The 14,249-nt window shown below is 38.1% G+C and overlaps 1 protein-coding gene across 1 annotated transcript in view; it reads left to right on the top strand.

The window, feature by feature from the left end:
- The window catches only part of LOC127860768 (microtubule-actin cross-linking factor 1, isoforms 1/2/3/4/5-like), a 258,995-nt gene that overhangs the window by 143,324 nt on the left and 101,422 nt on the right, over positions 1–14,249 (top strand). Inside the window, 3 exon segments of the mRNA XM_052399044.1 lie at positions 533–616; positions 7,248–7,475; positions 8,881–14,163. Coding sequence (XP_052255004.1) covers positions 533–616; positions 7,248–7,475; positions 8,881–14,163 — 5,595 coding nt within the window.

The raw sequence follows: 14,249 nt of genomic DNA, 5'->3' as shown, positions 1-14,249 counted from the left end.
TTGTTCCAGTGAGTATGACTATGGAACTGTTAGAGCCACATTCCCTGAAAACATATGTGTATAGTCTCATCCAAAAGTAGCCTTTGCAGAATCACACAAGCTAATAAGGGACAACACTTTCTGTCTTAATTATATTTACCTTTAAAGGAAAAATACAATAGAAGCAGAAAGTGTTATCCCTCATAAGCCTGTGGGACTCCGCTGGCTTATATGGGATGACACTACACACTTGCATTTAGACAAGTATTCCCAGAACACTGCTCATTTAACCCTTTGCATGCTGGGAAATTTGTCGTCCGCTAAAATGTCGTCTGCTGAATTTCCAAAATTAGCATTTTCTTCGATTTTTTTTCTTCAAAGATTACTATCAGAATAGCAAACAGGTTTTTATCCAGTTGAAGCCACGTTCTGTGGCGTCTCATCTGGATCCAAACTGTTTGCAAAGGCCTTCAAAATTCGGTTTCCACGCTGAAAGAGTTAAAGTTGTTATGAGCCAATAGCTTGTTACCAAGGTGATGGTGTTCCCTTTCAGGCCCTGTACAACTCCTTGGGAGAGCACCAGCACCAGATAGAGGCAGTTAACCGCCATGGGGGCCTGTACATCCGAGAGGCAAAGGTAAGACTGACTGGGGCGATGTGGGTTACATTATCTCATTATCTTATCACACATCCTGACACCGGGTGAACCTCCCTTTGCGACATCTTCGTTCAGTTTTTTTCAATATGTTGAAGACAGCTTGGTTAATTTGTTTTTTTGATTGGCAGTTGAGGTGTCTGTTATGTCTATTGAATCCACATTGATCAATTCAAACCAAAGAGTTATTAAATTCGTGAAACCTTTCTGATCAAAGAATGATGAATGGAGCCTCCATGACTTTCATTCTTTTGCATTCTTTATTGAGAACATGTTTCAGGACTTAGAGCCTTGAATTAACTAATTATACTGTTGAAAACTGCACACAAACTTCAAATCAAAGAATTAAAGCAGACACCATGCATCATTTGTATTTTTTCTCTAAATTAATTCTTGGTTTAAAAGTCTTTGGATTGGTTGGTGAATTTGGATTCAGTCTGATTCCAGTATGAATCCATTCCATGCTTGTTATGTATTATATTATTGCATATTTTGTTGTTAATTATTTTTATGCACTCATTTATTTACGGTGACACTATTGTTAAAACTTGTATTAGACATAAGCTTCAGCATTTGTTTTATGTACAGTGTGTGATATTGGAAAGCAATGGATAGCATTTTGTTTCTGTGTGATAGTTTTTGAGGTTTACTTGATGTATTATGTTTAGCTTTTAAAATGATTTTGCATGTTTGTTGGTATGTTATAATGTTTACGGAATTTGTGTTTATTATGTTTTGAAGCTAGGGTTGGAATAGTTAATGATAGTTTAATTTTTTCGCTGTTATTTCCTTTGCATGTCTTTTGTGTTGAAATTTATTATGCTTTATCATATTGAAATGTGTGATTCAGACAATGTAGTTACTGTTATCTAATCTTGTTTATGTGTATAACATTAAATATTCCGTTAAGTCAAATTGTTATAAAATCTCATTAAAACAACTCGTAAACTTGACTTTGGTAAAAAAAAATTTGTTGAAAAGTTTATTTCCGTTAAGAATTAAATACTTACTAGCAAATTGCAGCACATGTTGACTTCTTTGTTTTTAGCAAACCTAACCTTAGTCCAACAAATTTAATACTAGTAGCTATATGTAATTAAGATTACAATTTAACAACCTAGGAAACTAAATTTGCATAGCACAGTAGAATATCTATTTTCCATAGAAATGCTTTTGACACCACCCCCTTTATAAATCCATTGTTGCCCAGTTGTTCAACAGCATGTTCCAAATAAAAGCATGTAATTTTTTAGCTTGGCTGTTTTCGGAGAAAACCCAAGGTATTGTCATAGCCAGGGTGTCCGTGTCGTTGGCAAAACCTTAACATTTTGTCAAGGTTTTGAACATTGGCTCTCAAATCAAAGTGCTTCAATCTACAACTTTGAAACTTCATATGTAGCTGCACCTTGATGAGTTCTACATGCCACACCCATTTTTTTTGGGGGGGGGGTCACTAGGTCAAAGGTCAAGGTCACTGTGACCTCAAAAAAAAATAATCTGACAAGCTTTCATTTATTCAAAACTGCACCCGCAGCCGAGCATGGCACCCGTTATGCGGTGCTCTTGTTTGTTTTCCCCATAATCTGTATTTCGTATGTAACCATTCTGTAATCTACATACCTGAGTATATATCGTTCAATTTTGGCTCCTACTTCGCCTGCATTTTATCCAATGGTTGAGCAGAAACCAGTTGGGGTGTGACTTTGCACCCCTTAAGCTTGCTTGATTGACAGTAAGTAAACATTATCTTTGTTTTTTAAATATTAAACTTGTAAATCAGAAAGAAATTTACTCATCATTCCATCTAAATGCTTATATATATATATATATTTAACAAACACTGCATTCATGAAATTTGCTTCATTGTTTTGCTTTTTAATTGCAAATTAATAAATTACTAATCCAATGTTTATATCATTTCTGATTCTCCTGTAGACCAATTAATATATCTAACTTATGCATGATTTAGCAACGTTTTGTGTTGTCAGTTGTTCCATTTGCATGTCTTAACTCTGCTTGTTAAATTTGTAGTCGCTGGTTTTGGTTGCTTGACACCCGTTATTGCATAAACGCCGGTTGTGTGGGCCTTTAAGGTATATCCAAAGTGTTTGTTGTGTTCCAGAATGTAGAAAGTGTTGTAGCAAAAATGTGCTAAATTGATTATAATTTACTCTAAAATGATATTTTAATTTTTGACATGTTTTCTTTGAAGTCAGAAAGGTTATCTTAAGCATTCCGGTTAGCTACCAATTTTAAAGGGTTTTACATGTTTTATGTTCATTTAGTAGTTATTTAGCAACTTCACCCTGCATACAGAGGAAATTATCAAGACTGTTATGCATACTGCGGTAATAGAATCTTTGGGAATAGAAGGACTTTAAAAATCTCTCAAACAAAACAAATGTTGCAAGATGTATTTTTTCAATTAGAAATCAATTTATCTTGATTCTAGCAGTTAGGTTTAGACAGAACTAGAAGCTGTTCCATACTCTTGTCATGCCATTAGAAAAGAATTTCAAAAATTTCAATTTGTTAAGTACAACATTATGAAGATGCAAGTTATATTTGTGAAGTGTTTGATACTTCATATGCAGGTCTGTCCAAAATGATAATCAAATTGTGCTTATAATAACCCTGTATGTTTCTAATGGCATGACTTCTCAGCACATTTCAATAAATACACTTGCACTTTCAGTTTGCTTCACTCTAGCACTTTCCTTCCATTAATTCCTGGAGCTATAACTATTTTAAGTGTTGTAATTCTTCTGTTACATTAAGTGCTTGAGGTTAGATTAATCATGTTTTAGCGCTTTTTGTTTTATCTTCTCCCTATCAAGATGTTAAAAATAACAAGTATCATTAGGTAACTACATTGTCAGGTTATCACACATTTATGCAAATTGTATTGAAAACTATTGCAAAGCAAAAATGTATTGTGCAAATATATCCTTTTTTTATATCAACCCATTAAAAAGACACATTTTTGTACAAAAATAAAAAAATAAATGTCCTGAAACAAATTTAATAAATGCTTCCTCTAAAATGTTCTTTCATGTGTGACCAGGTGTTGTGCAATTTTTGTCAAACCGGGAAACCCATTTTGTAAACTTGACTTGATGAATGCCTTTCTGTAAATAAAAGTAGCTATAATTCAAAATAATTGCCATCTTTCGTGAGTCTTTTAGTAAGTGATTAGGAAGGAGTGCTGGGAAATGTAAATTCTGGGTCCTCACATAATGCAGTCTGAGGGGAGTCGGACCCTAAAATCTTAAAAAAAACACTCGTACTTGATGTTGTGTCACTGGTGTAAAGGGGTCTTCATGTTGCCAGGACCATGTCAATATCAAATGTTTAGGGCCTGTATTCAACTTATTCTTAGACTGAGTATTAAATGAAATATTGTTTGGGACGTGCATCATTTTAAGACTTTATGTACTCAAAATCTGAGAAATGTTTTCTTGGGGCTATGTCTTTTCTTTGCTCTTATGTCTAAGAAATGCTTATTGCATATTGGCCACGAAAACCACCCATATACACTGTGTGGTAAATTTTGGAACAGTCTATGAAAGTGAATACAAGAACTGAGAAGAACCAAGAAGTCTCCTTAGATCCAGGCAATAGCATCCAGAACCTTACTCTCCAATGAGGCCTAAGGCGCAATTGATTGAGTGTTGTTAAAACTAAACACCAGTTCGATTTTTGTTAGACCCTTCATTCATTAGCTTTGTTTGAATACAATTAAATCAGTTGATCCAAACACAAAGTGCAGCTTAAATTGATGAATTTGCGTTTTACTCTCCAAACAAGTAATGACAGCTAATATCTCTTCGTAACATTCTATGAAGGCTTTTGCAGAGTCGCAGATGTTGAATCAATATTTACATAATTCATCAACTAATATATGTTCTCATAACTCATGTTCTTTGCTGGAGAGCGGTTTTATATCATATTGTGTGTTCATATTTTGTAAATATGTTTATTATGCAGAAGAATAAGTAGTTATTAACATATATTACTTAAGAATTGCTCCTGGAGACTTAATATTTTCATAAGAGCTTGTTAAATGTGAGTCCGGAAATAGTTCTTTTGGTGAACTTTGTGTTCATAATTTTTGACTGTAACACAAGTAATAGTTTCACGTGGGTTTTAAAGTAATCAGATTGTATTTAAATGTCTGGGTAATGATAATATAAAAAGTTAGGAGAATTGCAGTTGGGAGAATTTACTACAATATAGGGGCAGGGCATTTATTGAAGTATATATGATTTTAGCTGCAAGCATATATAAGGGTATTTGGAAATATTCAATTATTTGGAAATGTATGGTGTTTTGCATGGGTGATGCTGCGTGTCTGGCTTTGGAAATTGTGTATTTTGTGAGTGTGTGTCAAGTTAAAGCAACCATTTCTTGGTTGTTTTTTTCTGTATGGATATACAAGTATTATGTCTTGTGACTGTTTTGAAGGCTAAACTTTCCAATATTAATTGTTGTCGTTTATTGACACTGAAAAATTATTATTTATCCATATTGCATAGAGATGCACTTTTTTACAACTAAACAAATGAAGTTCATTAAAGCCCTGTTTCAAATGTGATATACATTTGAAAATGCCTGTTTCAATTGCATTTCCTAAAACAGTGCATTCTAAGATTAATAATTGAAGTTTTAAGAAATTAAAAGAAAATTGGGTTTGGTGTATCATAAATTGTTTATATGTGTTAGCATAGCATTAAATAACTTGCTAGAACAGTGTTATGTGTTGTTATTGTGTGGGGATTTATATTAATTATGTATGTCAGCTCTTTTTATATTTACGTAGAAGAAATACACATGTTTGTGTATTTATGTTTGTATGTTACTTTTTAGCTCGACTATTATATATGAAATATATATAGTGGAGCTATCCTACTCACCCCGGTGTCGGCGTCTGCGTTAGCATTAGGGTGCAAATGTTAAAGTTTTCGTACTACCCCAAATATTTTCTTTGTCCCTTCACATATTGCTTACATATTTTGCATACTTGTTTACTAACATGACCCCAACCTATAAACAAGAGCAGACAACTCTATCAAGCATTTTGTCATAATTATGGCCCCTTTTCCACTAAGAATATGCAGCAAATGTTAAAGTTTTCGTACAACCCCGTTTATTTTCATTGTCCCTTGACATATTGCTTTTATATTTTGCATACTTGTTTACCAACATCACCCCAACCTATAAACAAGAGCAGACAACTCTATCAAGCATTTTGTCATAATTATTGCCCCTTTTATACTTAGAATATGCATATGATTGATAAATCTTTGTTAAAGTTTGCGTACTACCCCAAATATTTCCTATATCCTTTGACATATGGCTTTTATATGTTGCATACTTGTTTACCAACATGACCCCAACCTATAAAAAAGAGCAGAATACTGTATCAAGCATTTTGACATAATTATGGCCTCTTTTACACTTAGATAATTGAACATTTTGCTTAAATTGCCATAACTTCTTTATTTATGATCACATTTTATTATTACTTTGACAAAACAACACTTACCTGAATACCACAATGGATTCCACCCAAACAATACCCCACGCCCCTACCCAGAATCCCTCCCCCCCCCAACCCCCCCCCCTATTTTTTTTTTAAACATCTAATAAATTACCACACCCCACATTATATCCCCCTCTCACCCCCCTACCCCCCGACCCCCCCCATTTTTTTAAACATCATCTAATAAAATACCACACCCCACATTATACCCCCCTCTCACCCCCACCACCCCCCTACCCCCCCCATCCTCCCCCCCAATTTTTTTAAACATCATCTTATAAATTACCACACCCCACATTATACCTCCCTCTCACCCCCACCCCCCCTACCCCCCACCCCCCCTACCCCCCACCCCCCCCATTTTTTTTTTAAACATCAACTTATAAATTACCACACCTACATTATACCCATCTCTCACCCCCCCCCCCAACTCCCCCCTACCCCCCCCCCCCCCCCAAAAAAAAAAAATAAATAATTTTTTTTTTCCTTTTTTCATTTTTTAAAGATTGTCTAATAAATTATTGAATATGAGCAATTTCCCCATGATGGCTTACGTTATACTGTCAAGCACTCGAATAGTCGAGCACGCTGTCCTCTGACAGCTCTTGTTTGTTAAAAATGTGAATGTCCTGTTGAAAGTATGGAAGTGTCATTTATCACAAATAATTGTGGCTTTCCGTGTGTGAATATTTCATCCATGCACCACTATAAGCTTACTATATTTTATATATCAACTAACAACTTTTATTCTCGAAGTAACTAAAAGTTGATGCTCTTGCTATTTGAGCATGAACAATCTTTCATGCAACTTAGGTCTAAAACATTGATAATTTTAAGGCGTTCTGTGCAAAACATTATGGAAGGCCTTTAAATAAACTTTTGAGTAGCAATTATTTGACAATAAAACAAAATGTAATTAAAATATATTTTGGAAAAATAACATCTTAAATTCTACATTTTATCAGTAGTTTCTATGTCAGGCAACAATATGGACATCATATTTTACCATTTGTATGACTTATAATGATATATGACATGTGAAGTAATTACAAAAAACCTGCTCTCTTTCAGATTTATGAGAAGAAGCTGCAGCAGTTTCAGGAAAGGCTACAGGGTCCCCAGGGAGCTCAGGTCACGGTGGATGGGGTGCGTAAACGAGCCCGCAAGACAACGGGTGCTGATGCCCTGAAAAACCAGCTGGACAATCTGAACAGACAGTACATTGACCAAGTGCTCTGGGCTAACAGGAGACTCCAGGAGATCAAAGATATCTTCTCGGCAAACAATATTGCTGTGCATGTAAGTCGGTCTTCAGTTTTTATGAACAATAGTTAGCGAATTTTACTACAGTTAAAGGCAAGAATTTCTATACTTGTACTGTTTTATGATTACTTCCACAGATCCCTCAGCTGTCATTTCTTATAGATGGATTTGCCACTGAAAACATGATGGTTTAATAAATGATTGTGTAAATTAATTTAAATATAATTAACATTTTTGGCAGAGTGTTGATTTATAACCTTTTTTTGGTGTATCTGTATTTTTCTCTTGCCATAAAAAAGCAATGCACCTATTGTGAGTTTTTTTTCTTGCCGAGGAATATATAAAGTTTCGCTTTGTTATCCCCACCTTTTTGAAAAGCGTGGGGATATAGTGGTTATTTCCGCCGTCCGTCCGTCTGTCTGCCTGTCTGTCTGTCCATCCTGGCCACTATCTCCTCCTACACTATAAGCACTAGAACCTTGAAACTTACACACATGGTAGCTATGAGCATATGTGCGACCCTGCACCGATTTACTCCAAATTGATACTGAACCTCTCTTATGGCAATACGGTCAATCTCAACTATGCATGACCCCATTACCAACCCTGGGGCGCCCCGCCCACATAGACCACACCCACCCAAAATTGCCTTTTACTATAATTTCTTCATTATTTTCTACACAGATTCACTTCAAATTGGTACTGAAATTCTCTTATGACAATACTGTCAATCTCAACTATGCATGACAATACGGTCAATCTCAACTATGCATGGCCCTATTACCAACCCTGATGCGCCCCACCCACAAAGGCCACACCCAGCCAAAATTGCCTTTTACTATAACTTCTTCATTTCTACACCGATTCACTTCTAATTGATACTGAACTCCTCTTATGACAATACGGTCAATCTCAACTATGCATGGCCCAATTACCAACCCTGGGGCACCCCGCCCAAATAGGCCACACCCACACAAAATTGCCTTTTACTATAATTTCTTCATTTCTACACAGATTCACTTCTAATTGATACTGAACTGTTCTTATGACAACACGGTCAATCTCAACTATGCATAGCCCCATTACCAACCCTGGGGCGCCCCGCCCACATAGGCCACACCCACCTAAAATTGCCTTTTACTTAACTTCTTCATTTCTACACCGATTCACTTCTAATTGATACTGAACTTCTCTTATGATAAAACGGTCAATCTCAATTATGCATGGTCCCATTACCAACCCTGGGGCGCCCCTGGGTCAAACATGCGGAGTGGGGATACGCGTCTCATCCGCGCCGTTCTAGTTTATTTATGCTACTCGCATACTTAATTATAAGTAGTTATAGAACTTGTCATTAACGTCTAAAAAATATGTATACAATTAATCCAAATAAATTAAGGTCCACATTTATTTTCACAAGAATATTACCACTACACTTCAGTTCCCCACCCTGGTGACAGACGAGGTCCCACTCCTGCGGACGTTTCGAGCTGAGCTTACAAAGCGCTCATCCATGCTGGTGGATGAAGACATGCAGGAGTATTTCACGCAGCTTGCCGACTTCGAGGGATATGGTGGTCTGCAAGCCATGGGCCACACGGGTCAAATGTTTGGAAGCCAGACTGCGGTCAATGTGAGCATCCTGCCCGAAACAGCAATGAGAGCTCACAGTGCTTCTGTCTCTGTGACGGCCACAGCAACAGCTACTGCCTCTCCATCACCAGTGAAATGGAGGCTGAAACCAGCAGCTGTGTCAATGGAGAGGTTATCAAACAAGGTTGCTAGTATTTCCAGTCTTACTGGTGCTGAACCAGGATCGTTTGATGTGACTGATTCAGCTGATAGAAGCCAGTCTGCGCAAACCCTGATAACTGTGAAGCAGGGATGCCTAGCTCCAAAAGGAACGTATCTCAATGTTGTGTCAATATTAAATCCAAGCACTGGACGGAAAGTAACATTGGCTGACGCTATTAAACTTGGTGTTTATGACAGTGAAACTGGAACTGTGTATGACTCAAGAATTAAGAAAAGAATGAATGTTACTCAAGCCGTTGCAAACAAATATATGACCAGTGATCTTATGCGCCAGCTAACGGCCACATGTGGGATATGCGATCCGTACTCGGGTAATGAATGTACATTGTTAGAAGCCATACAGAAAGGCTTGTTCAATCCGACCAATAACTCCATGAAAGATCCAAAGACTGGGACATGTATTACTCTCCAAGAAGCGGTGGCTAGAGGTCTTATGTCTCATGTCGACATGACCAATCTTATCGGTGAAGGAGAGACCGTGACCTTCATTACACAAGCACAGGCTGTATTTTCTGATAGTGATCTGGGAGCAACTACCATGACATTGGGATTAGGAGATCTTCTTGAAAGTGGACTGTATAATCCACAGACAGGAAAAGTACTAAATCCATTGAACGATACAGAAATTACACTCATTGAAGCAGTTGAGATGGGACTGGTAAATCCAACTAGGAAAGAAATCAAAGATGCATCTACTGGGAAAATGATGACCGTGTCTGAAGCTGTTAATTCTGGTATTATTGACCCACAAAGTGGGATGTACCTGAACAAATCTAGTGGCCAGAAACATAAACTGGATGATGCTTACCAGAGAAAACTGATTGTTAAACTTTTATTGCTTCCAGAGGCCATGCAAGAAGGAGCAATCTTAGATGATGGAATGGTTATGGACATGCAGACTGGCAGGACAATGTCTTTCAAGAATGCAATTGAACTTGGAGTAATTGATGCAAATTCAAAAACAATTGTTGATTCCAAAACTGGTGATGTGCTGTCAGTGACTGAGGCCATTGAAAAAGGATTGATGGACATTCAAGGAACTGTACATGTGAATGGAAAATCTTATACTCTGACTGAAGCTTTAAACAAGGGTTTGATCAAGTTAGTGAAAGAACAACTGTCATTTAGTCAACTATGTGTACAAGATACTAGATCTGGCACTTTAATAAGTATTCCTCAAGCATTCAAACAGGGCATCATCACAAGCAATGGTGATTTTGTTGATACAGCGTCAGGCAGGAGAATTTTGCTAAAAGCAGCTTCAGCTCAAGGTCTGGTCACCAAAGAGGCCTATGAAATGCTCACACGAGGCACTTCAATGAAAGATTCAAGTGGTCGAAATATATCTGTGCTGAAAGCTGTTCAAATTGGAATGTTGCGCCCAGAAAAAGCTGAAGTCAAAGACCCAAAGTCTGGACAGGCCCTATCCCTGCAGCAGGCTGCAAAAGAAGGAATCATTTCCACTGAGGATGCTCAGCTTGTTTTTGAATGGCTCACTCCAGCTATTGCACACACTACAGTTACAACTCGCTTGCAGCCTGGCCAGCAGGAGGCAGGCATACGTTCCATATCAGTATCCGATGCTGTTGCCAGGGGCCTTTTGAATGAGCAGACTGGAACATTCCGTGATCCAAACACTGGTGCTTCCATGCCAGTCAAAACAGCGATTGAACGAGGGCTGCTGCGTTTGTCCTCACAGTGGCCCCCTGAGGTTTCCAGAAAGCCTAGTGATCAGGTGGATTCTGTATCATCAGCTGAGGCAGATATTGAACGCTGGGTTCGAGAGATAAAATCCAATCCGGAGATGAGTCAGCAGCTACTCACCACTGGCAAAGCTACAGTTGAAGCTAAGCTTGCAAGAAGAAAATCAGGTGATGGAAACTTCTCTTTTACACAAACTGTCGTAACCAAACCAAAAGTAACAGAGCATGTTGTGTCTGAGACTAAACACTTCAAGGTTAAATCGGTTGTTGATCCACGGACTAAAACGGAAATAAGTGTTAATGAGGCTATACATAGGGGGTTACTGGACATGTCTAAAGGTCTATTCATACATCCAATCACAGAAGAGAGAATGTCTATTGAGTCTGCCTTATCTAGAGGCTTTGTGAGAGGTGTGGAAGCTTCTGAGCCATCCCAAGGATCAGTGAAAGAGACAAAAGCGTTTTCTATCGTAGGCGTAATCCATCCCCGAACAGGACAAAAAATACCAGTGAGCCAGGCTGTCAAAGAAGGTATTCTGGATTTAGAGCAAGGACTTTACTGTGGAGTTGACTCCAAAGGAAAAATTCAGAAGTTGAAAATCAGTGAAGCTGTTGAAAAAGGTTTTGTAGTAACTGATGATGATTCAAGTATAAAAGGCTCTGGGGGAATCCTTCATGAAACAAGAACCTATCAATTGAAATCTGTATACAACCCAAAGACAAAACAGAAAATTGATGTTGCCGATGCAATCAAACAAGGCTTGATTGACGAAAGCAAAGGACTGTACATTCATCCATTCAGTGGTGAAAAATTTTCTATACCAGAGGCTATAGAAAAGAAGCTTATCGAAGCTGAACTTATGTCAGTTATTTCAAATCAGGAGGGTGAGGGTAGTAAAATCATCACAACTAAACAGACAACATTGATGGTGAAATTTGTTGTTGACCCAAGAACTGGGGAACATCTTTCAATAACTAAAGCTGTTGATGAGGGAATTCTTGACGGAAAAATGGAAAAGTACATTAACCCCATGACTGGTGAAGTGATCAGCCTAAATGAGGCCATTGATAAAAAGCTTGTCATTACTCAGCAAGCAGCTATAGACAGATCAAGTTCTAGTTCAACTGAAAGCATCCATATCGGGAATGAAGAGGAAATAGTGGAATCCAGCATGGTGGAAGAGATTTCCTCAGAAACAGTCACCTTCAGCATCAATAGTGTCATAGACCCGAGAACGATGGAAATGATGTCATATGACGACGCTATACGATATGGCGTGTTGGATGTATCTAGAGGACTTTACAGAAACCCTTTGACTGGTGAAACAACTCCAATAAACGTTGCTTTAGAAAAAGGTCTCATCCATGGAGAGGTCACTTCAAAGGTTAAAGAAGAAGATAAATTACTCAGCACTGTAAATGCTAGTAATTCTTCATTCCCATTCAAGAAGATATCTTCCGTTGTTGATCAGAGTGATGGAAGTGAAATTTCTTTAATTAAAGCAGTGAAAGATGGAATTATCGATGTGGAAAATGGAACTTACTTTGATGTGAACACTGTACAAAATATTCCATTAGAACTGGCCCTGAAAAAGGGATATATTAAACTGTCAAAAGCAACAGATGCAAGTGACATTGAAAGAATGCAGATTAAATCAGACAGAAAGGCGTCTGAAAGAGAGCAACGTCGAAAATCTACGGACTCTGACTTGCAATCTACTGTTGATATGAAAATGGAGAAGTTCAATGTTAGTGGCCAGAAAGGTGAAAGCGCATTTGCAGATGAGGTTCTGAATTATTCTACAGCAGTTGAGGACAAAGATGAAAGAAAAGGGCCACTGGAGCTTCATCAGCAGCAGGGAGTTCGGACATGGAGACAACAAGAAATGGCCGTGGTAGACAACCAATCTGCTAGTTCACGGTCAGACTCTCCCATTGAGGAGTCATTAGAAAGCCTTCCACTGACTGATGGCATGTCATTCCAGTCAGCTATGAAACTGGGTTTGATTGATGCAAGGTCAGGGCGAATAAGGGATCCTGATACTAAAAAATACATCACAATACAAGAAGCCATTGATAAAGATGTTCTAGATGAAAATAAACCAGCCATGAGAGACATTCTCACTGGACAGAGCTTGACATTGAGGCAATGTATTGATAAAGGAATAATTGATCCCAGGACTGGAAAAGTCAATGATAAAAAGGCTAAAGCAGAGAAAGTTGCTTTTAGGCCTGATATTGATGTGAAGCAAACAAGACCCAAGCCACTAAACTTGTTAGACACTGTGGCCACTGGACTTTTTGACCCAAATACTGGAATGATTACGGATCCAAGATCACAAAGAAGTTACACACTAAAAGAAGCACTAGCCCAACACATTATAGATGGAAACTTGGTGTCTGTTCTTGACCGGCAAACTGGGGATAGACTTACATTAGAAGCAGCTGTGAAACAAGGTATAATGGATGGTGTAACAGCAGAAGTGACGACACATCTGGGTGAAAGGTTGCCATTAATGCAGGCAATACAAGACGGGTTAGTTGACAATGTTTTTGATAAAGAAACAAGTAAATTCCATGATACCCTGACAGGTACAGATGTTCCTTTAGAGAAAGCACTGACAGAAGGCCATATTAGATCCACAGAAGCTCAAGTTTTTGACACCAGTACAGGGGATGTCATTCCACTGGATGTAGCCTTTAAAAAAGGTTTGGTTGATGTAAGAACAGGAGAAGTGACTGACAAGGTTACTGGAAAGAAAATGTCACCAAAAGAAGCTCTGAAGTTGGGTTTGCTTGCAATTGTTGGTGCTCCTGTACTCGCTGGTAAAGCCGTGTATGATGCCATCAAAGAAAACTCTGAAACTGAAAGGAAGCTCGCTGAGAAAAAGCAGTTTAGTCCAAGACCCCCTGTTGTGGCTGTGAATGGCAATAGTCCAAGATCACCAGTTGCTGCTGTGAATGGCAATGGTTATTCATCAACAGAATTCAATGGTTCTCAAGCTCACAGAGTCAATGGGGTAACTCCAGTCAATGGTGACATGCATCTTCAGCATACAGAAAACGTCAGAGAGGTGTTGCAGCAGCCTAGAACAACCATCATCTTTGCTAAACCAGGTGACCAAATAAGGCCATCTCCACCACAGTCACTATTCACAGAGCCAGCATCTTCGATGGAATACAAGGCTGCTGATCGCTATACTGGGGTAAGTCTTTTTGCTTTGTGTGTAATCAACAACCTAATTTTGATTTGTCAGCAGGGTTATGGATTTTTCATTGATACTTGCAATAT

The sequence above is a fragment of the Dreissena polymorpha genome, chromosome 15, assembly GCF_020536995.1.
Source record: "Dreissena polymorpha isolate Duluth1 chromosome 15, UMN_Dpol_1.0, whole genome shotgun sequence".
In the NCBI taxonomy this organism is placed as follows: domain Eukaryota; kingdom Metazoa; phylum Mollusca; class Bivalvia; order Myida; family Dreissenidae; genus Dreissena; species Dreissena polymorpha.
The sequence above is the reverse complement of the archived record's forward strand: the minus strand, read 5'-3'. Positions and strand labels throughout refer to the sequence as shown.